Genomic DNA, 23,775 nt, shown 5'->3' on the forward strand with positions numbered 1-23,775 from the left:
TGGTTGATGCAGTTATCTTACACAATGGTTGATACAATTATCTTACACAATGGTTGATGTAATTATCACATACAGAGAAATACAGTTCAATTGCCATGGAGCCAAAGTCTTTCATTATACAAATGGGCTACATGGCATAGCTATCTGGGGTATCACTGTTCAAATAGGGCAAGTACTGAATGACCTGTCTTTCGTGTCTTTGCAGGGGAAAAGTAAGCGTTTCAACATGGGGCCATAGTCTAAAAGCAGCAGGCGGCCAAACAAGCTCCTCCAATGCACAGTGGCGAGATTGGTCTCGTCACAGTCCCTTTAAGTGAAATCTCATGAGATCACAGTAAAAAAGTTCATGACCTCAGCACTGCTGATGCTGATTGGCTGCTGTTCATTTCTTCTTTTTTTTTTTACCTGCAGCTGGACAGTAACTGAAACATAACTTTTTACACAGAACACTTACTCTGGTGAGCTGAGGAAATTGTGAGGTAAAATATGTTCGTTTTTTTTTTTACATAGAGATTCTCAGGTGATATTTTCCTGTCAGCTTTTTACAGTTATGCTGCATCACTTTCAAGTGATTTAGCATACATATGTTATGTCCCTTTAACTTCTCATATTTTACACTGTTTATTTAATAGCTGTTTTGCTCTCAAAAGTAACAATTCCCATTAGGGACACAACAGTTAAAATAGGTAGTTTTGAATAAACCACCTCTGTAACCGTAATGGCGGCGTTTCTCTCTCCAGGTCACAGCTTCAAAATCTAAGCATGGATCTTGAAACAAAACAGATTCACAATAGTGAGATACCTTCAAATACACATAGTAGAATGACACTCCCTGGGTATTTATACAACTCCAATACACTTTAATGAGCACACCTGAGCTTGGGTGAGGTGCTTTAACCAATGAATGATGGTCATAGGTGATTTTTTAAGTCCATTTTTTGCAGCATCTAAAATGTTTTCTTTATTTCCAAGTAGATATGTAACTATGTACTGAGTGTAGCGCAAACATTTGCGCACAAGCGATAGGGGATTTATCGCTGGGGTTTGTGCTTGCTGGACTTGAAAGTTGAAAGTACGCGATCGGTTGAGCACATATGTATTTATGTATTTATATGTGTGTATATATGTACTTAAATACATATATACACATATAAACACATAAATACATATGCACACACATATAGACATATCTGTAAGTGCATTGGAGCCCTTTGCAGTTAAGTAGATAAAAATATGAAAAATCATATTTATGCAATATTGAAATTTAATAAAGTATTATACTGTGTATTTACTATAAATATTTCACATTTCAATGTTGTACAGATAGCAGAATATGTTTTATGTATTTTTAAATAGATATTCTTATATATATATATATCTGAATATATCTATTCCTATATATAATCTTCTATATATATAGGTATAGATATATATTGTAAAAAAATACATCAGATATGTGTAGATTTATGTATTTATGAATAATTAGAACATATTCCTTGTAATCTGGGCCAAATTTTGCAGGCAGTTTTGCAGCATTTCAAATGTTTTGTTTACTTATTAATTTGTTATTATTAAAGGGACATGAAACCCATTTTTTTTTTGCTTTCAATTTTCCAGTGTACTTCTATTATCAACTTTTTCTTCGTTATAATGTTATTGTTTGTTGAAAACATATCTAGATAGGTAGTGTGCACATGTATGGAGCACTACATAGCACAAAAAAATGCTGCCATCTAGTGTTCTTGCGCCCGAGCTTGCCTTCCTGTTTTTCAATAAAGGATACCAAGAAAATGAGGAAAATGTGATAATAGAAGTAAATTGGAAAAATGTTTAAAATTGTATGTTCTATCTAATGATGAAAGAAAAAAATGGGTTCTATATCCATTTAAGTGGATGGGTGCCGATAGATACGCGCATACAAATACACATTTAATATACACATTTGAGCCATTCCCAGTTCAGCACCTTGTCGCATACCATATTCTTTTAAATCACTGTTAAACATTTTTTTCAATAATAAACCTTTATTTTACATTTAATATGTTTAAATATCATATATTTGTCATGTGTTTTGTTATGCATGTTTTCAAGCGCTAACACTTTTCATCTGGTTTATCAACGTACATTTCTCAGTGCTATTTTGTATGGTTTGGAGGCTGATAAGGCTCCTGGTATCCAACGGGGCAAGTAATCACAATTACAATATTAAAATAAGAGGGGACCTTTCCCCTCAATCAAGGGAGAAAATGCCCCTCTTTCAAATGAGTGGTTGCTCATTCCTCTATGTTGTGTGAAGGCCAATATATGGGGGGATATTTATCAAAGGTCTGTTGGACCTGATCTAACAGTGCGGATCAGGTCCGACAGACCTCGCTGAATGCGGAGAGCAATACGCTCTCCGTATTCAGCATTGCACCAGCAGCTCTTGTGAGCTGCTGGTGCAACGCCGCCCCCTGCAGGTAAACACCAGCAGGGGGGTGTCAATCAACCCGATCGTATTCGATCGGGTTGAATTCCAGTGATCTCTGTCCGCCTGCTCAGAGCAGACGGACAGCGTTATGGAGCAGCAGTCTTTAGACCGCTGCTTCATAACTGCTGTTTCTGACGAGTCTGAAGTCTCGCGAGAAATACGGGCCCTCAAGCTCTATCCGGAGCTTGATAAATGGGCCTCATGGGCTCCACAAGATGTCTACCCATCTGCTCCCCAAACAATAAGTACTTTTGTCTCTTAGCACTTCCTTATTGCATGTGGCATTATTAGTGTGTGATGACATTAGGTATCTTACTGGCAGTTGGGATCATTCTACCACTATACTAATAAGGAGAAGAAAGATTTTAAAGGGACATTCCGGTCAAAATTTAAATGTACATAGATGGATTACATCCTTGAATAGAAACAAATTTGCAATATACAAGTATTGGCAAAAATGCTTCTAATATCACTGTTTTAGTGTTAGCATTTTTATCTGCGCATGTGAAGTATACCTAGATATTCTCAGTGTGCCAGCATTTTAAAAACTGTAGCTGCTCAGAGCAACATTGTGGCTTGTATCATGTCAGCAATTAACAAATTTAGTAATTACGAGGTGATACAGGCACTTTAGGCTCTCTAAGTAAGTGCTCTGTTTTAAATGCTGCTGCTTGGAGCATACTTAAATACACTTTTGAAACAGCTATAGCTTTTACTAGAAGCATTTTTGCTAATTCCTATATATTGCAAAAATGCTTCTATCAAAACTGAAATGTACCCATGTGCATTCTAGTTTTTGCACAGACAAACTAAATTCAATTCAATTAATAAAAAGTAAATTGACTTACAATTGATGACCACACAGATTTTCCTCCATGTACTCGAGCACAATACAGTATCATGAGTATAAAAGTGAAAAGAAAAAGTGATACAGAGACAAACATAACCCATCCTTGCCATAATGGTAATGGAACCTTAGATGATGCAACCAAAATCCACACAAGGCCTCCAAAAATCTGAAAAATAAAAACAAAGAATGAAATCAATATAATTTAGAAGATTTTGTTATATTTTTTTGTGTGGAATAAAATAACATATTTAGCCATCTACACAGCTCAAAATATATGAACTTTAACATTCCCATTTGGGGTGGTTTGGGGTATTTAGTGCTGTCTCTTTGTGAGTCTGGGGCTTTTGTGGTCCATGAGCTAAGTGCTCTGGGGAGGGTATTATAATGGTTCATAGGCGTAACTGAGGAATTAGGGTGAAGTGAATGCATTTATAGGCAGCTTTATGGTTTAGCTTTATATCACTAGGGAATTAATTGATTATGTGGGGTAGAGGATGCATTGAGAAGTCCAGCAGAACAGAACAACACAAACCATTACTGTACCAAAAAGTATTGGAAAGTTGAGGGCGCCATATTTCTATTTTTCTTACCTTGCATTCTACTAAAAATGATGTCCAGCAACAAATATTATAGTGTTATTTTATAGTGTTATAATTTTAACTTAAAAGGACAGTGTACTATAGAATTTGTATTGTTTAAAAAGTTAGATAATCCATTTATTACCCCTTCCCCAGTTTTGCAAACGGTTTTATTAATATACGTTTTACCTCTTTGATAACCTTGTATGTAAGCCTCTGCAGACTTCCCCTTATTTCAGATCTTTTGATACACTTGCATTTTAGCCAATCAGTGCTGACTCCTAGGTAACTCCACTGGAGTGAGTGCAAAGTTATCTATATGACACACATTAACTAGTGCTGTCTAGCTGTAAAAAAACTGTAAAATGAGATAGGCTTTGAGGGCTTAGAAATTAGCATATAAGTCTACCTAGGTTTAGCGTTCAACAAAGGATACCAAAAGATCAAAGCAAATTTGATGATAAAAGTAAATTGGAAAGTTGTTTAAAATTGCATGCCCTATCAGAATCATGAGAGTTTAATTTTGACTAGACTGTCCCTTTAACTATTATGTTCTTAATTCCAAGCATATTACATGCAAAAGCTAAGAAGTTCTTCCACACCAACTGCATTTTCTTTTAGACTAAACAATATACCATGAACGTGTAATGCAAGTGATTATTATTCCAGAATGAGTTCTGGGATAACTTTTGGGCAGATGTTTTTGGAAGAATGGGAAAAATGCATAAATAGGTCTCTCAAGCCTAAATAATCTCCATTCTTAATAGTTCCTAGGTTATTTTATGTAACTCATTCACTAAAGCTCTCTATTCTCGCCTTTCTTTAGTGTATCATCTGCATAGAAATAGGTAAGACTGTAGACCTTCAAGATACTGCTACAAAAAGTTTAAGTATTTCCCTTTCCTGCTTAATCTGTTTTTATTCATTAAATCTAACTCACATTAAATTCATAGTACATTGCCTTCCCTCCTTGCCCATTGCTCTCCTTCATGAAAAATAAATGAAGCATTGCCACACATAAGCCCTATCTTGATGAAGATTAGAGAGAGAAGTGAAACAGAGAAGTGACTAGTATGTAGTGGCCCAGTAGGTGGCAGAAACTATGGTCATCAAGACTATTGGATGAAAGGAGTCAGCCCTCCCAATAGTTATCTTTGTTTGTCAGATAAATAGGGAAGTGTAAAAAGGAGTATAGCACTGATGACTGGTTAAAATAGAGGATGATGTCATTATGGTGAGACCCAGACCAAGGGTTGGATTAAATAAATCCTCTGAGCTTCTGTTGCTGATTGCAAGTTAAGTCAAATATAAAATAATGCTTTTTTTAAAAATCAATTTACATTATTTACCATATGAAATAATGGTTGAGGCTCTCTGATTCCCCTTCATCAGAAGAAGATGCAAGTAAATGATTGCATGTTCAGGATGTGGGAGCTTATTCCTGCCAAAGTTTTTCAAAATGGGCAGAGAACAGTAAAAATACTGTTATCAGGGTAGATGCCAATGAAAGTCCATAAAATGTGCTAGCCTGTGTAATACATATTCATTATTATATAGGTTAACCTCAAGGGTACTGCCTTCCTATGTATTTTTCAGCAATTAATTGACCATTCATACTCTGACTTGCTAGAAATATCCAAACACATTTCATTAGTGATTCTCACAGGTGTAGGTGACTCATACTGTAATCTATTTTAGTTCTCAAGTGCAATAAGTAATTAAGCTCCAGTTCTCAATTACAATAGACCCTGCTATAGTGACTTTCATGATTCAGATAGAATATGCAATTTTAAACAACATTCCAATTTACTGATCTGATTTGCTTCCTTTTATCTGTGTCCTTTGGAAAGCATACCTAGGTAGGCACCACTGGTGCAGCAATCCACTATTGGTAGCTGCACATATATGCCTCTTTTCATTTGTTCACTCAGGGTGTTTGGCTGCTCCCTGTACTGCATTTATGTTCCTTCAACAAAGTATACAGAGAGAATGAAGCAAATATGATAATAGAGGTGAATTGGTAAAGTTGGTTAAAATGGTATGCTCTGGGGGGTAGTTATCAAGCCGTCTACTTTTCTGGCTTCGCCGGCCCAATACGCCCGCCTAAGCTCGCCTCACATCGCCGCCGCGGACCTGAAAAAATACGCCTAAGTTATCAAATAAAGCTGTCAAAAAGCCGCGGAGCGATGAGCAGCGGACTGTGACAGTTATCACTCATCCGATCTCGCTGCCCTTCGGCTTTTTCCCAGCTTTATTGCTAGCCTGTCACTAAGCACTAAACACTAAACTACACTGTTCTATCCCTATACTGGCGCCCCCGGAGCCCCCCGCAACTAAATAAAGTTACTAACCCCTAAACCGCCGCTCCTAGACCCTGCCGCAAGTCTTATAAATGTATTAACCCCTAAACCGCCGCTCCTAGACCCGCCGCAAGTCTTATAAATGTATTAACCCCTAAACCGCCGCTCCTAGACCCGCCGCAAGTCTTATAAATGTATTAACCCCTAAACCGCCGCTCCTAGACCCTGCCGCAACTCTTATAAATGTATTAACTCCTAAACCGCCGCTCCCGGACACCGCTGCCACCTACAGTATACCTAGTAACCCCTATCCTGCCCCCCTACACCGTCGCCCTCTATTATAAAGTTATTAACCCCTATCCTGCTGATCCCGCACCTCTCCGCAACTAAATAAATAGTTTAACCCCTAAACCGCCGCTCCCTGAACCCGCCGCAACCTACATTAAACCTATTAACCCCTATCCTGCCCCCCCTACACCGTCGTCACCTATAATAAATTTATTAACCCCTAATCTACCTCCCCTACACCGTCGCCCCCTATAATAAATTTATTAACCCCTATCCTGCCCCCCACTACGCCGCCGCCACTGTAATAAAATTATTAACCCCTAAACCTAAGTCTAACCCTAACCCTAACGCCCCCCTAACTTAAATATTAATTAAATAAATCTAAATAATATTTTTATTATTAACTAAATGAATCCTATTTAAAACTAAATACTTACCTATAAAATAAACCCTAATATAGCTACAATATAAATAATAATTATATTATAGCTATCTTAGGATTTATTTTTATTTTACAGGTACCTTTCAATTTATTTTAACTAGGTACAATAGCTATTAAATAGTTATTAACTATTTAATAGCTTACCTAGCTAAAATAAACTGAAATTTACCTGTAAAATAAATCCTAAACTAAGTTACAATTACACCTAACACTACACTATACTTTAATAAATTATTCCTATTTAAAACTAAATACTTACCTGTAAAATAAACCCTAATATAGCTACAATATAAATAATAATTATATTCTAGCTATTTTAGGATTTATTTTTATTTTACAGGTACCTTTCAATTTATTTTAACTAGGTACAATAGCTATTAAATAGTTATTAACTGTTTAATAGCTATCTAGTAAAAATAAACTGAAATTTACCTGTAAAATAAATCCTAACCTAAGTTACAATTACACCTAACACTACACTATACTTTAATAAATTATTGCTATTTAAAAATAAATACTTACCTGTAAAATAAACCCTAAGATAGCTACAATATAATTAATAATTATATTGTAGCTATTTTAGGATTTATATTTATTTTACAGGTAACTTTGTATTTATTTTAGCTAGTTAGAATAGTTATTAAATAGTTATTAACTATTTAATAACTACCTAGCTAAAAGAAATACAAAATTACCTGTAAAATAAATCCTAACTTAAGTTACAATTAAACCTAATACTACACTATCATTAAATTAATTAAATAAACTACCTACAAATAACTACAATTAAATACAATTACATAAACTAACTAAAGTACAAAAAATAAAAAAAGCTAAGTTACAAAAAATAAAAAAATAAGTTACAAACATGTTAAAAATATTACAACAATTTTAAGCTACTTACACCTAATCTAAGCCCCCTAATAAAATAACAAACCCCCCCAAAATAAAAAAATGCCCTACCCTATTCTAAATTAAATAAAGTTCAAAGCTCTTTTACCTTACCAGCCCTTAAAAGGGCCATTTGTGGGGGCATGCCCCAAAGAAAACAGCTCTTTTGCCTGTAAAAGAAAAATACAACCCCCCCCAACATTAAAACCCACCACCCACATACCCCTAATCTAAACCAAACCCCCCTTACAAAAACCTAACACTAATCCCCTGAAGATCATCCTACCTTGTCTTCACTCAGCCGAGCAGCGATGGAACCGAAGTGGACATCCGGAACGGAAGAAGTTAATCCTCCAAGCGGCGCTGAAGAAATCTTCCATCCGATGAAGTCATCATCCAGGCGGCGCTGAAAAGTCTTCGATCCGGCCGATGTCATCTTCAAAGAGGCGCTGAAGAGGTCTTCTATGCGGGCGAAGTCATCTTCCAAGCCGGGTCTTGAATCTTCCTTCCGCAGACGCGGAACCTCCTTCTTCACCGACGGACTACGACGAATGAAGGCTCCTTTAAGGGACGTCATCCAAGATGGCGTCCCCTCAATTCCGATCGGCTGATAGGATTCTATCAGCCAATCGGAATTAAGGTAGGAAAATTCTGATTGGCTGATGGAATCAGCCAATCAGATTCAAGTTCAATCCGATTGGCTGATCCAATCAGCCAATCAGATTGAGCTCGCATTCTATTGGCTGTTCCGATCAGCCAATAGAATGCGAGCTCAATCTGATTGGCTGATTCCATCAGCCAATCAGATTTTTCTTACCTTAATTCCGATTGGCTGATAGAATCCTATCAGCCAATCAGAATTTAGGGGACGCCATCTTTGGTTCCATCGCTGCTCGGCTGAGTGAAGACAAGGTAGGATGATCTTCAGGGGATTAGTGTTAGGTTTTTGTAAGGGGGGTTTGGGTTAGATTAGGGGTATGTGGGTGGTGGGTTTTAATGTTGGGGGGGGTTGTATTTTTCTTTTAGTATTAGGTTTAATTGTAACTTAAGTTAGGATTTATTTTACAGGTAATTTTGTATTTCTTTTAGCTAGGTAGTTATTAAATAGTTAATAACTATTTAATAACTATTCTAACTAGCTAAAATAAATACAAAGTTACCTGTAAAATAAATATAAATCCTAAGATAGCTACAATATAATTATTAATTATATTGTAGCTATCTTAGGGTTTATTTTACAGGTAAGTATTTATTTTTAAATAGCAATAATTTATTAAAGTATAGTGTAGTGTTAGGTGTAATTGTAACTTAGGTTAGGATTTATTTTACAGGTAAATTTCAGTTTATTTTTACTAGATAGCTATTAAACAGTTAATAACTATTTAATAGCTATTGTACCTAGTTAAAATAAATTGAAAGGTACCTGTAAAATAAAAATAAATCCTAAAATAGCTAGAATATAATTATTATTTATATTGTAGCTATATTAGGGTATATTTTAAAGGTAAGTATTTAATTTTAAATAGGATTCATTTAGTTAATAAGAGTTAATTTATTTAGATTTATTTAATTAATATTTAAGTTAGGGGGGCGTTAGGGTTAGGGTTAGACTTAGGTTTAGGGGTTAATAATTTTATTACAGTGGCGGCGGTGTAGTGGGGGGCAGGATAGGGGTTAATAAATTTATTATAGGTGGCGACGGTGTAGGGGGGGAAGGATAGGGGTTAATAAATTTATTATAGGTGGGGACGGTGTAGGGGGGGCAGATTAGGGGTTATTAAATTTATTATAGGTGGCGACGGTGTAGGGGGGGCAGGATAGGGGTTAATACATTTAATATAGGTTGCGGCGGGTTCAGGGAGTGGCGGTTTAGGGGTTAATACATTTATTATAGTTGCGGTGGGCTCCGGGAGCGGCGGTTTAGGGGTTAATATGTATAGAGTAGCTTGCGGTGGGCTCCGGGAGCGGCGGTTTAGGGGGTAATAACTTTATTTAGTTGCGGCGGTGTAGGGGGGACAGATTAGTGGTGTTTAGACTCGGGGTACATGTTAGGGTGTTAGGTGTAGACAGCTCCCATAGAAATCAATGGGATGTCTGTCAGCAGCGAACTTGTACTTTCGCTATGGTCAGACTCCCATTGATTCCTATGGGATCCACCGCCTCCAGGGGTGGCGCTTTGAAAACCATGTACGCTGGGCCGTAAAAGTGCCGAGCGTACCTGCTAGTTTTTTGATAACTAGCAAAAGTAGTGAAAATGTGACGCACTTGTGTGCGAAACATCTGGAGTGACGTAAGAATCGATCTGTGTCGGACTGAGTCCGGCGGATCGATGCTTACGTCACAAAATTCTACTTTTGCCGGTCTCAAGCCTTTGATAACTAAGGCGTATCAGCCTCGCCACAAATACGCTGTGGAATTCCAGCGTATTTGAGGTTGACGGCTTGATAACTAGGCCCCTCTGTCTCAATTGTTAATAGGACATTAATAAAAGAGAATATTTCAGAATGAATTACATTGATTTTTGTTTTGTTTTGTTTTGTTTTTAAATATCAGATGTTCTTGTGCTGAATAAGCCATTTTTTTTGTTTCTGTAGGAGTTTCCCATGTAAGCCAATGAGCAGTAGAGTCTCAGGACTTAAAAATACAGAGACATGCACTTCACCTTCACCTTAAAGGGAGAGTAAAGTGAAAATTTAATTTATATGTTTTTTTGCAGGGTTGAGCATTTGCAAAGAACTCCATCTCTCTAGGCTCCCATCTGTCTAAGTTACCATATTTTAACCCCTTAATGATCGAGGACGTGCAGGGTACGTCCTCAAAAAAAAGGCAGTTAACGCCTGAGGACGTACCCTGCACGTCCTCGGTGTGGAAAGCAGCTGGAAGCGATCCTGCTCGCTTCCAGCTGCTTTCCGGTTATTGCAGTGATGCCTCAATATGGAGGCATCCTGCAATAACCATGTATGGCCATCCGATGCAGAGAGAGCCACTTCGTTGGTGGGTGGGAGCAGCACCGGGAGGCGGGTGGCGGCCATCGATGGCCCTGGAGATGTGCAGGGGGGCGGGATCGTGGGCGGGGATGCCCGGGGGCGCGCGCGCGTGCACGATATGGAGGGGGCGGGCGCGTGCACGGGGAGGGAGCGGGTGGGAACGCTGCACTACGGAAAATAGGATTAATAATAGGATAGGTAATCAGGTATTAATGTTAACAAAATTTTAAAAAAAAGCTAAATCAGGGGGTGTTGGGTTGGTATGTGGGAGGGAAGCTACACTACAGAAAAAAAAAACTGTGAAAAAAAACCCCAGAAAACATTTTTTTCTGCAAACTGGGTACTGGCAGATAGCTGCCAGTACCCAAGATGGCCCCCAAAACGTCAGAGGGGGACGGTTAGAGAGGTGTTTGGGGGGGGGATCAGGGAGGTTGGGGGATAAGGGGAATACTACCCAGCAGCATATGTAAATATGCTATACAATTTAAAAAAAAAACCAACAAAGATTCCCTTTATTTTTGTACTGGCAGACTTTCTGCCAGTACTTAAGATGGCGGGGACAATTGTGTGGTGGGGGAGGGGAGGGAGCTGTTTGGGAGGGATCAGGGGTTGTGATGTGTCAGATGGGAGGCTGATCTCTACACTAAAGCTAAAATTAACCCTGCAAGCTCCCTACAAGCTACCTAATTAACCCCTTCACTGCTAGACATAATACACGTGTGATGCGCAGCGGCATTTAGCGGCCTTCTAATTACAAAAAAGCAATGCCAAAGACATATATGTCTGCTATTTCTGAACAAAGGGGATCCCAGAGAAGCATTTACAGCCATTTGTGCCATAATTGCACAAGCTGCTTGTAAATGATTTCAGTGAGAAACCTAAAATTGTGAAAAATATTACGTTTTTTTTAATTTGATCGCATCTGGCGGTGAAATGGTGGCATGAAATATACCAAAATGGGCCTAGATCAATACTTTGGGTTGTCTACTACACTACATTAAAGCTAAAATTAACCCTAGAAGCTCCCTACATGCTCCCTAATTAACCCCTTCACTGCTGGGCATAATACACGTGTGGTGCGCAGTGGCATTTAGCGCCCTTCTAATTACCAAAAAGTAACAACAAAAGCCATACATGTCTGCTATTTCTGAACAAAGGGGATCCCAGAGAAGAATTTACAACCATTTATGCCATAATTGCACAAGCTGCTTGTAAATAATTTCAGTGAGAAACCTAAAGTTTGTGAACAAAATTGTGAAAAAGTGAACAATTTTTTTTATTTGATTGTATTTGGCGGTGAAATGGTGGCATGAAATATACCAAAATGGGCCTAGATCAATACTTTGGGGTGTCTTCTAAAAAAAAATATATACATGTCAAGTGATATTCAGGGATTCCTGAAAGATATCAGTGTTCCAATGTAACTAGCGCTAATTTTGAAAAAAAGGGGTTTGGAAATAGCAAACTGCTACTTGTATTTATGGCCCTATAACTTGCAAAAAAAGCAAAGAACATGTAAACATTGTGTATTTCTACACATGGCATGAAATATACCAAAATGGGCCTAGATCAATACTTTGGGGTGTCTTCTAAAAAAAAATATATACATGTCAAGTGATATTCAGGGATTCCTGAAAGATATCAGTGTTCCAATGTAACTAGCGCTAATTTTGAAAAAAAGGGGTTTGGAAATAGCAAACTGCTACTTGTATTTATGGCCCTATAACTTGCAAAAAAAGCAAAGAACATGTAAACATTGTGTATTTCTAAACTCAGGACAAAATTTAGAAACTATTTAGCATGGGTGTTTTTTGGTGGTTGTAGATGTGTAACAGATTTTGGGGGTCAAAGTTAGAAAAAGTGTGTTTTTTTCCATTTTTTTCTCATATTATATATTTTTTTTTATAGTAAATTATAAGATATGATGAAAATAATGGTATCTTTAGAAAGTCCACTTAATGGCGAGAAAAACGGTATATAATATGTGTGGGTACAGTAAATGAGTAAGAGGAGAATTACAGCTAAACACAAACACCGCAGAAATGTAAAAATAGCCTTGGTCCCAAACGGACAGAAAATGGAAAAGTGCTGCGGTCATTAAGGGGTTAAGAGACAGCACTAAGAATTAGACAATAATTAAACAAGATTTGAAGAGGATTTGAGACAAGCAAAAAAAAAAAATGTAAACACAATTTTTGCACTTAATGTTCTGGTATGTTTTCAGAATTGCTTTTCCTTTTAACAGTCTCATGCCTGTTCCACAGACATGCTCACATGCTAATACCTTACCCTTCTCCACATGCAGTTTTTATAGGCCACTCTCTCCTTTCTTCTCCATACCTTAGCTCTAATGAACTACTATCTATTTTAAAATCAATTTCATTAAACTGCACCACCTCACAGAAATACCCCCACTGCTATAAATCTCATTCTCACCTAGGGTTGCTAAATGTCTTCCACGAACATACTGGACAGTTTGCCAATGACTATGCATGATAGGAGAATTGGTCACACAATAGCCCCTCAAAGGCTCTAGATTAGCCCCCTCTCTTGACCCTAGCATGTATATTTCTTCACAACTGAGCAGTCATTTGACCCCTTGACTGCCAGTAATATACAAATACATATTTTAACTATTTGATTGCCAGTTAGGGTTGCCACCCGTCCCTTAAAATACAGAACACTTATAAGTTACACATGCTGCATGGTGTGCAGGGAGGAATATGAATAGTGCTGTCCAGAAACACAATACATGATCCTCCCTGCACACCCTGCAGCATGTGTTACTCATAAGTGTCCAGGAAAACATGGCTGAGGTGGCAACCCTATGCCAGTGAAAATTAGTAGTGAAAGACAGCACCTTTTCAGTCTGGGGCACAGGAAAGGGTTAGCCAAACCCCAATATCAATCTCAAAAAGGTAATTTTCCAGCCTCCAGTAGAGTTTAAAAGACCTTTATTAATCTCTTGCAGGGTCCATTATTACAACAACGTTTCAAACCTATGCCAGGTTCTTAAACATGATTAAGAACCTGGCATAGGTTTGAAACGTTGTTGTAATAATGGACCCTGCAAGAGATTAATAAAGGTCTTTTAAACTCTACTGGAGGCTGGAAAATTACCTTTTTGGGAACCCTATGCCAGTAACACACGTAAACAGAAGTGATTTGAGCATATTTATAATGTGTTTAGCACACCTTCTACAATTAGCTACAACTCAGGGACTTTAAAAACTGGACATTAAAGTGTCCAGTATATTTGTGAGGATTTTATTGGAAAGCCTGCTGAAATACTAGACTGTCCAGTTGAATACTGGACACCTGTGAACCCTATTCTCACCTACTTTTACTTTCCATCTTGCTGCTATTAGCATCAGGTGACATCTCTCCAAATCTTGGGACCATGCCCACCCTTATTCCTACCATTACCCAATCACGCACTACTTATAGAATATATATCTATATATACTTTAATAAAAGCAACACACATAACCTTATTTCCATCCCATGCATCCCATACGCACACACTCCTTTCACTTGTGCACTATGGAACTCTTGTTTTGTCTGCAACAAACTTACAACCATTCATGACCTGTTTATAGCAAATGCTTTCACCCTTTTAGCAATTACCAAAACCTGGCTAGCTTATTCTGACACCGTTTCTATTGCTAATCTCACACATGGTGGTCTCCACTTCAGCCATACCACAAGGCCAGATGAGAAACATGGCGGCGGTGTTGGGGTCCTACTCTACTCCTCCTGCACTTATCAGTACCTACCTCCAATCCCATCTCTCTTCTTCTCCTCCTTTGAAGTCCACTGTATTCACCTGTTCTCCTCCCTCTACCTCAGAGCGGCAGTCATCTATCGCCCTCCTGGACCAACCTCCCAATTCCTCGACAACTTTGCCACATGGCTTCCTCACTTTCTCTCTACAAATATACCAACCCTAATTCTTGGGGACTTCAACATTCCCATTGACAATTCATCTGCCCCTGCTACCTGTTGCCCTTTTCCCATTTCAGACCATCACCTGGTCACCTATAATATTAATGCAACAACTCAACCAACCTCTTCATCTCGCCCTGGCACCTGTAGAAATCTACACGCTGTGGATCCGCTCCAATTTTCAAAAATCATTCAAGATTTCCCCCCTCACACTTCCACTATAACCTGCCCTGATCTCGCTACTGCCCACTATAACAAAACTCTCTCCTCTGCACTAGACACACTTGCCCCTCCCAAACTGTGCAAAACATCACGCCATCAGTTACAGCTCTGGCACTCTCAGCAAACACGCTATTTGCGAAAATGCTCCGATACTGCTGAACGTGTCTGGAGGAAAATTCACTCTGAACCTGATTTCATTCACTATAAGTTTATTCTTCATTCATACACTTCTGCCCTTCACTTAGCCAAGCAAACCTACTTCTCTTCTCTCATATCTACTATTTCCTCAAACCCTAAATTACTCTTCTCCACCTTTAACTCTATCCTCTACCCACCTGCTCCACCTCCCCAGTCTGTCTTTAGTGCTTAAGACCTGGCAGACTACTTTTTAAACAAACCACGTATTATCTGAAGCAACATCCTAACACCAACCTGCAATCTTCCAACAACAGGCCCAGTTACTCCCTCTGCCACCCTCTGCATCTTCCATCCAGCCACTGAGAATGAAGTTTCTTTGTTACTATCTTCCTCACACCTCACTACCTGCCAGCTCGACCCTATCCCTTCCCATATAAGACCCTCCCTGTCTTCCACCCTCACTCCTGCTCTTACTCACATCTTCAACCCATCTCTCTCTACCGGTTCATTCACATCTTCTTTCAAACATGCAAAGGTCACTCCCATACTCAAAAAACCCTCCCTTGACCCTATTTCTCCAGAAAGTTACCCATACTACCATCCAATATCACTGCTTCCACTAACATCAAAACTCCTTGAAAAATTAGTTTACAATCACCTAATCCACTTCTTGTCCACCAACTCATTGCTTAACCCCCTGCAAACTGGATTCCACCCCAAACACTCAACTGAGACTGCCCTTACCAAGGTTACTAACAATCTTGTTTCTGTTAAAAGTAATGGCCACTACTCTATACTTATCTTACTTGAACTCTCAGCTGCCTTCGACACAGTTGACCACCCTCTCCTCCTACAGACCCTTAGCTCTTTTGGCCTCTGTGACATTGCTCTTTCTTGAATTTACTCTTATCTTTCTCACAGATCTTTTTCTGTGTCATTTTCTGGTGACTCCTCCTCTCCAATGCCTCTGTCTGTTGGAGTACCTCAAGGATCTGTTCTGGGTCCTCTACTCTTCTCCATTTATACATCTTCACTGGGTAAACTTATCAACAGTTATGGCTTCAATTATCAACTCTATGCTGATGACACCCAGATCTACCTCTCCACCTCTGCTCTCTCTCCCTCTGTCCTTTCTCATGTCAGCGACTGCTTATCTGGTATTTCTTCCTGAATGGCCTCTCACCACCTAAAGATTAATATTTCCAAGACTGTGCTCCTTCTAATCCCCCCTCAAGCAGTACACCGACTTCTGACTTTTCTATCCCTGTCAAACGGCATCACCATCTCCCCATCACCCCAAGTACGCTGCCTCGGAGTTACACTTGACTCAAATCTATCCTTTGTCACCCAAATCCAATCGCTTTCTTCATCCTGCCGCAACCACCTATACAATATTTACAAGATTCACCCTTTTCCGAACGCTAACACCACAAAGCAAGTTATTTCCTGACTACTGCAATAACCTACTTACTAGCCTTCCTCTTTCCCTCCTCTTTCCCCTTCAATCCATCCTAAATGCCTCTGCCAGGTTAATCCACCTTTCCCGTCGCTCTGCATCTGCTGCACCTCTCTGCGAGTCCCTTCATTGTCTCCCCATTCACAACAGAATTAAATTCAAAATTCTCACCCTTATATACAAAGCTCTCACCAATGCCGCTCCATACTACCTATCATCTCTAATCAACAAGTATACTAACTCCAGCCCACCCACTAAGATCCAACAATGACCTGCTGCTTGCATCTTTGACTATCACCTCTTCCCATGCTAGACTGCAGGACTTCTGTCGTGCATCACCTACCCTCCCCCTTGTGCTGTCAGACTTTGACCTAATCTTTCTGCCTTTAAATGCTCCCTGAAGACTTTTTTGTTCAGAGAAGCCTACCACCCAACTCAGTAATAAATTAATTTCACTTACCTAGCATTCCCCTCATCTAACTCTGTATTAACATCTTTCTCAATCTTGCAGTCCTCACCTCCTGTTTCTAAACCTCCTACCCTTCTAGATTGTATGTTCCCACAGGAATAGGGCCCTCAATTCATCCTGTATGGGTTTGTAAAATTTTGTCTTGTCTCTTACAAGTTTTATATCATTGTTTTATTTAAAGTAATTGTACCCATGGACAGCGTGCGGAATAAAGTATAAAAATAAAGTAAGTACAGTATAATAATGGCTTAGATGCAATTTAAAAAAGAAAGAACCTGTAACGCTTGTGGATACTCCTCTATCAAACCAAACTCGGCCAGTAGTCTTGTTATCCCGGCGTTGAGCCGGAATGATAGGGAATATCACAGAGCAGAGAAAGTTAGTGAGATGAGGAAGGCGACACTCACCACTAGCAGGACAGCAGAGCAGTCCAAGGATAAATCACTAGAATGGTCAGGCAGGCAGGGTCTGGCAACAGCAAAGCAGTCCAAGGATAAACCACTAGAATGGTCAGGCAGGCAGGGTTTGGCCACAGTAAAGCAGTCCAAGGATAAACCACTAGAATGGTCAGGCTTGCAGGGTTTGGCAATAGTAAAGCAGTCCAAGGGCACACAACTAGAATGGTCAGTCAGGCAGGGTTTGGCAACAGTAGAGCAGTCCAGCAGTTTAAGGGTTAAGGCAGGTAGAGTAGTCAGACAGGCAGGTTCAGCAACAGTGATCAATCCAGCAGTGTGAGGGTTAAGGCAGGTAGAGTAGTCAGAAAGGCAGGTTCAGCAACAGTAATTAATCCAGCAGTTTAAGGGTTAAGGCAGGTAGAGTAGTCAGGCAGGCAGGTTCAGTAACGATATTAGGCACTAGAAAGAACGATCTGTCACACCCAGGAGCACACAAAGTAACACCTATACTTGGGCAGTGACAGATCGTTCTAAAAACATTTAAATAGGCGCAGATTTGCGCCACTGAGCTCTGACCGGCATCCGAAGTGTGCGGCAATGACGTCAGTGCCTCACGCATCCGGAGCCGAAACTGCCCCTGACAACGAGCAGGGAAGGAGACACCACGCCCCTAGCAACAGCTAGAGCGGCGCGGCATGACAGAACCCATCTTACTTATATTATCATGTTTTCCTTATTCTCTTGGTATTCTTTGCTGAAGAGTAAACCTAGGTAGGCAAATGGGATCTCAGGAGTAGTCAGGGAAAGAACCACGGTGTGTGGCAGCACTAATCCGGAACCGGAACAGCTGAGAGGCAAAGGTCATCCAATAGAAAGTAAGCTATACCGGAGTGCCATAGCCAGGGACATCAACCCCAGAAACGGAATGTGCATGAAAAAGAGGCAGGCACTGCTCGGGGTGTAAAATGCAAAAACATATTTTATTGTGTTAACTTCCAGTGAAATAAAGGAAGCTAAAAAGACTCCAAAAAGTTACAAACACACAGACAGACAGAGGGGCAAATGGCCTGACGCATTTCACGCCCCCTAGTGGCGCTTAATCATAGGCTAAGGTGATAGTGACTGGTCAAGCCTTATATACACATAAGTTAACCCTTCCCTCACCAACAACAAAATAAAACATAAGATGTACTTATTCATTGTAAGAGAATTATACCTAAGACAAGTAAAACGAAAAAGAGAGCATACAACACACACCCAGATACAAAGGGCAAACATAAAAGAAAAAAGGAAAAATTACAAATATAGAATACACATGTATATAAATCCAGGTATAAGCAAAAAGAAGGACACTTTCTCAAAGTGACGCCATTGGAAGCGTCATCATATATCAGATGTAGCTATAAAGAAATAGAAAAATGTTATGTTTAAAAGTATACAAATATATGTGTACAAACATACATGCAAAAATATATAATTCATACTATAAAGATTTACATAAATTTGTATACAAATAGTAGCTATTAAACTAGCAATGGATGACACTTTGACTAATTTAGTATCCAAGCTGTTTTTAGTGTGACCTATTAGCCCACAAGAAAATATGAGGAAAACTAGTTATCTCAGGAGTGTTCATGTGTCTTTAGCACTCTTTGGGAGCTGTGTTGGCATCATTGTATCTTTCTTTTGGTATCCTTTACTGAAACTTAGCTACCTTTCCATGAGAGCATACTGACCACAGTTCCTTCTCAGCAACCAAACACTTTTTCAGGCTGCTGCTGCAGGCAGGGTTCTCTGCTTTACCTCCATATAAGACACTCCTTTTCTGGGAACATATTAAAACATGGCGTTGCAATAAAGGAGTGTTTCTATGAAAAAATAAAGGTTCTGTGAACATTGTAAAGTATGAGAGCATATTAAGGTAGGCTAAGGCGCACGCACGAGTCTTAACTATATGGCAGCAGAGTTTAGAGCAATAGTTATACATATAGGTGTAGATAATAAATGGAGCACTATTATAGCACACTTTTTACTATCAATAGTGCTCCACAGGATGTGCTATAGATATCGCTGGACCACGCTAGGATTAACAAGCAATCTGGTATTACAAGGACGTGGGAAACTGAATACTATGATATACTGAATATTCAGAGATTGTTTAGAGCGGCTGACATCCCTTTAGCATGCCCAATACTTTTAATGGATAGTGAGGCAGCACTAAACATTGCTCATATCCTATATTATAAAAGGCCAAGTATGTTTGTCCGATGCAGTCATGCGCAGTAGAGACTGCCCGAGGACATACATAAATGGAGCCAGAGCGCGATCGGTGCTCCTGCTCCATATGAAGGCAGATGCCTGATCGTTACAGATGGCGACACTGTGTCACGACTTCTGCTGGTGCCGGCAGAAGGCGTGGGCTGGAGGCAGGTGGTGGGTGGGTGGCCCAGCAGCGGAGGGGGGAGGGAGTGGGAGGGCCCTACGCTACAGAAATTATTTTTTAAAGGAACAGGGAGGGATGTGGGGGGGATAAATAGTGATCGTGGGAGGGGGGGTTGTGGGACCACTACACTACAGAAAAAAATTAAAAAAAATTAAAAAAGGGGTTTATAGGTACTTGCAGACAGCTGCCAGTACCTAAGATGGCAGCAATAGTTAGAGGGGGAAGGTTTAGACAGCTGTTTGAGGGGGGATCAGGGAAGTTGGAGGGTTAAGGGGATCCTACACTGCAGAAAACTAAAGAGATAGAGGGGTAGAGATAGAGGGATAGAGATAGAGGGATGGGGATAAAGGCATAGGGATAGAGGGATAGAGAGATAGGGATAGAGATAGAGGTATAGGAATAGATGGATAGAGGGATAGGGATAGAGGAATAAAGATAGAGGGATAGAGATATAGGGATAGAGATAGATGGATAGAGGGATAGGGATAGTTGGATAGAGGGATTGGGATAGAGGGATAGGGATAGAGGGATAGGGATAGAGGGATAGGATAGAGGGATAAAGATAGAGGGATAGAGGGATAGGGAAAGAGGGATAGCAATAAAGGGATAGGGATAGAGGGATAGGAATAGATGGATATAGGGATAGAGATAGAGGGATAGAGATAGAGGCATAGGGATAGAGGGATATGATAGAGGAATAGAGATATAGGGATAGAGATAGAGGGATATAGGGATAGGGATAGAAACAGATGGATAGAGGGATAGGGATAGTTGGATAAGGATAGTTGGATAGAGGGATAGGGATAGATGGATAGGATAGAGGGTTAGAGATAGAGGGGTAGAGATAGAGGGATAGTGATAGAGGGATAGGGATATCGATAAATGGATAGGGATAGAGGGATAGGGATAGAAGGATAGGGATAGATATAGAGTGATAGGGATAGATATATATGGGATAGGGATAGATGGATAGGGATAGAGGGATAAAGATATAGGGATAGAGGGATAGGGAAAGAGGGATAGGGATAGCGATAAAGGGATTGGGATAGATGGATAGAAGGATAGGGATAGATATAGAAGGATAGGGATAGCTGGATAGAGGGATCAATGGATAGAGGGATAGGGATAGAGATAGAGGGACAGGGATAGAGGGATAGGGATAGATGGATAAGGATAGTTGGATAGGATAGAGGGTTAGAGATAGAGGGGTAGAGATAGAGGGATAGTGATAGAGGGATAGGGATATCGATAAAGGGATAGGGATAAAGGGATAGAAGGATAGGGATAGATATAGAGGGATAGGGATAGATATATAGAGGGATATGGATAGAGGGATAAAGATATAGGGATAGAGGGATAGGGAAAGAGGGATAGGGATAGCGATAAAGGGATAGGGATAGATGGATAGAAGGATAGGGATAGATATAGAGGGATAGGGATAGCTGGATAGAGGGATCGATGGATAGAGGGATAGGGATAGAGGGATAGAGATAGAGGGATAGGGATAGTGATAGAGGGATAGGGATAGATGGATAGAGATAGAGGGATAGGGATAGAGGGATAGGGATAGGGATAGATGGATAGAGTGATAGGGATAGAGATAGGGGGATAAATGAATAGAGGGATAGGGATAGCGATAGAGGGATAGGGATATAGGGATATGCATATTTCTTTCCTTAAACATTTTGGCCCAGGTACACAGACTTTAACACTAGTTATTTATATGTGTACATATGTACGTGCAGACATATATAAACACATATATACATACACACATACAAATATATACACCTTTGAACCCTTCCCATTCAAACACCTTGACATATGCCATATATCTTTTTTTTTTTTTTTTATAATAATTTTTATTGAGGTTTACAAGGAAAAAAAAAAAAAAAAAAGACATACATGTAAATATGCAGACGAAACTGCTACATAACAGCAAGACGCAGTGTCATACAGAAGCATGATTATAGCATGTTGATCAGTGACCACTAACATCAAGTGAATAGTAACAACAATAGTATGTCATACGAAGGGTACCAAGGCTAAACAAACCTCACATATTTTTTGTTTTATAACACAACGGTCCATGAACAGTCAAAAAGAAAAACAATATTATATGATAAAGACATAGATTGTCGAGTTATTAATTAATATCAAGCGAGAAATAGAGCAACTCAACAAATGCATAGCATATAGTACAAGAAAAGGAAAGAGGGGGAGGAAGGAAAGAGGAGGGGAGGGGAGAAAAAAAAAAGGGGGGGGGGGAGGGGAAATGACTTCCCACTACTAATTCCAAAAGATGCTATAATACTAGATCTCTGCAGGAGAACCCACCGGCGGTCGACACTCACCCCTCATAAGTGATATCACTAATAATCTCAATATATGAAGCAGAAGGCATTTCTAGCATGTGATGACCTCCCCTTCTAGGCATTGTCGCCAGGCTTCCCAACATAGACAGTGGATCATGATTTTGTTATTAGCTGCAAAAACCGCGCATTCCATGGTTTCAATATGTGCCATTGTGGACTTAATCTGACTCCATCTTGGGCCCTTAGATTGGAGCCATGCCTTAGCGATATGTAATTTAACAGAAATAAAAATATATACACACAGTAATTTTAAATGTAGAGGCATCTTGTCAGTGAATAAATGGAACAGCGCTGCTGCTGGCCGGTTAGAATCCACTAAGCCTAGTTTGGTGCAATAATAGTATGCCCTAGTCCAGATTCTCTGAATCTTGGGACACTCCCACCACATATGGGCCGGGGACCCCACTCTGCCGCATCCCCTCCAACACATGGGGGAGTTCGTTTTGGAGATCTGGAATAAGCGTAGGGGGGTATAATGCCATTGTGTCAAGATCTTAAAGTAGAGTTAAAAATAGGTAGTACTGTGAACCGTACTCTTAGTTAGTAAGGCTGCAGACCTCCATGCCTCTTCAGGGGCATTAAAATGCAGAGCACCCTCCCAATGTGTGATATAAAAAGACTTGTTGTATGTAGGTGCCTGTATAAGAGCAGAGTAAGCAAGAGAGAACACTCTTGGGGCAAGGTATCATGCATCCCAAAGCTTTTCCCACAAAGTACGGGATCTTAGGGGTCCTGGAGTAAAGCCCCAAGAACGCAAGAAGTTTCGCAATCGAAAGAACTCAAAGCTCATCAGGGGCGAAGGGGAAAATTTATTTTGGAAGAGGGTAACTGAGAGCAAGCCCTCATCCGAGAACAAATCTCTTACAGACTGAATCTCAAGTGCCCTCCACTCCAAAGGATGTGGATCTGCTAAGGCACCCAGTAAGCCTGTGATAGAGTGGGCCGGGGAGGGGTGTGGAGCAATTCCACTCCTATGATGAATTCTATCCCAAAACTTTAGGTTAGAAGCTATGATGTAGTTTAAGCTTAACTCTGGTTTCCTGGAGTGTCTTGGGATCCAAATTAGATCTCGCAGGCTGAGTCCCTTTGGTAGAGACGCCTGCTCAATTTCCGCCCACCTACTTTCAGGGGGCTCCAAACCCCAGGCTGTGATATGGGCTAACCTGGATGCCTCATGATAGACTGCTATATTAGGGGCTGCCGCTCCGCCTGCCAATATTGGATATGACATAATTTTCATCGCGACTCTAGGACGTTTCCTCTTCCAAATGAAATTGTTGCATAGTCTCTGAAACTGTGAAATGATGCTCTTAGGAATAGGGAGAGGAAGGCACCGGAAAAGATATGTCAGCTTTGGCAAAAGGTTAAATTTAATAGCAGCTATCCTGCCCCACCAGGAAATATTAGGTGAGTCCCATTTTACAAAGTATTCTTTAAATTTACATAATAGGGGGTGAAAGTTAGATGATATAATAGTAGAGATATTGTGCGATAGATAGACCCCCAAATGTTTAAGCCGTGTAGAG

General features: G+C 39.9%; 1 protein-coding gene across 1 annotated transcript in view; it reads right to left on the minus strand.

Annotated features, from left to right (window-relative positions):
* The window catches only part of MAL (mal, T cell differentiation protein), a 68,917-nt gene that overhangs the window by 12,797 nt on the left and 32,345 nt on the right, over window positions 1-23,775 (minus strand). The window contains exon 2 of the mRNA XM_053711943.1: window positions 3,319-3,486. Coding sequence (XP_053567918.1) covers window positions 3,319-3,486 — 168 coding nt within the window. The remainder of the gene's footprint in view (window positions 1-3,318; window positions 3,487-23,775) is intronic.

The sequence above is a fragment of the Bombina bombina genome, chromosome 4 (genome assembly GCF_027579735.1).
Source record: "Bombina bombina isolate aBomBom1 chromosome 4, aBomBom1.pri, whole genome shotgun sequence".
NCBI classification, from domain to species: domain Eukaryota; kingdom Metazoa; phylum Chordata; class Amphibia; order Anura; family Bombinatoridae; genus Bombina; species Bombina bombina.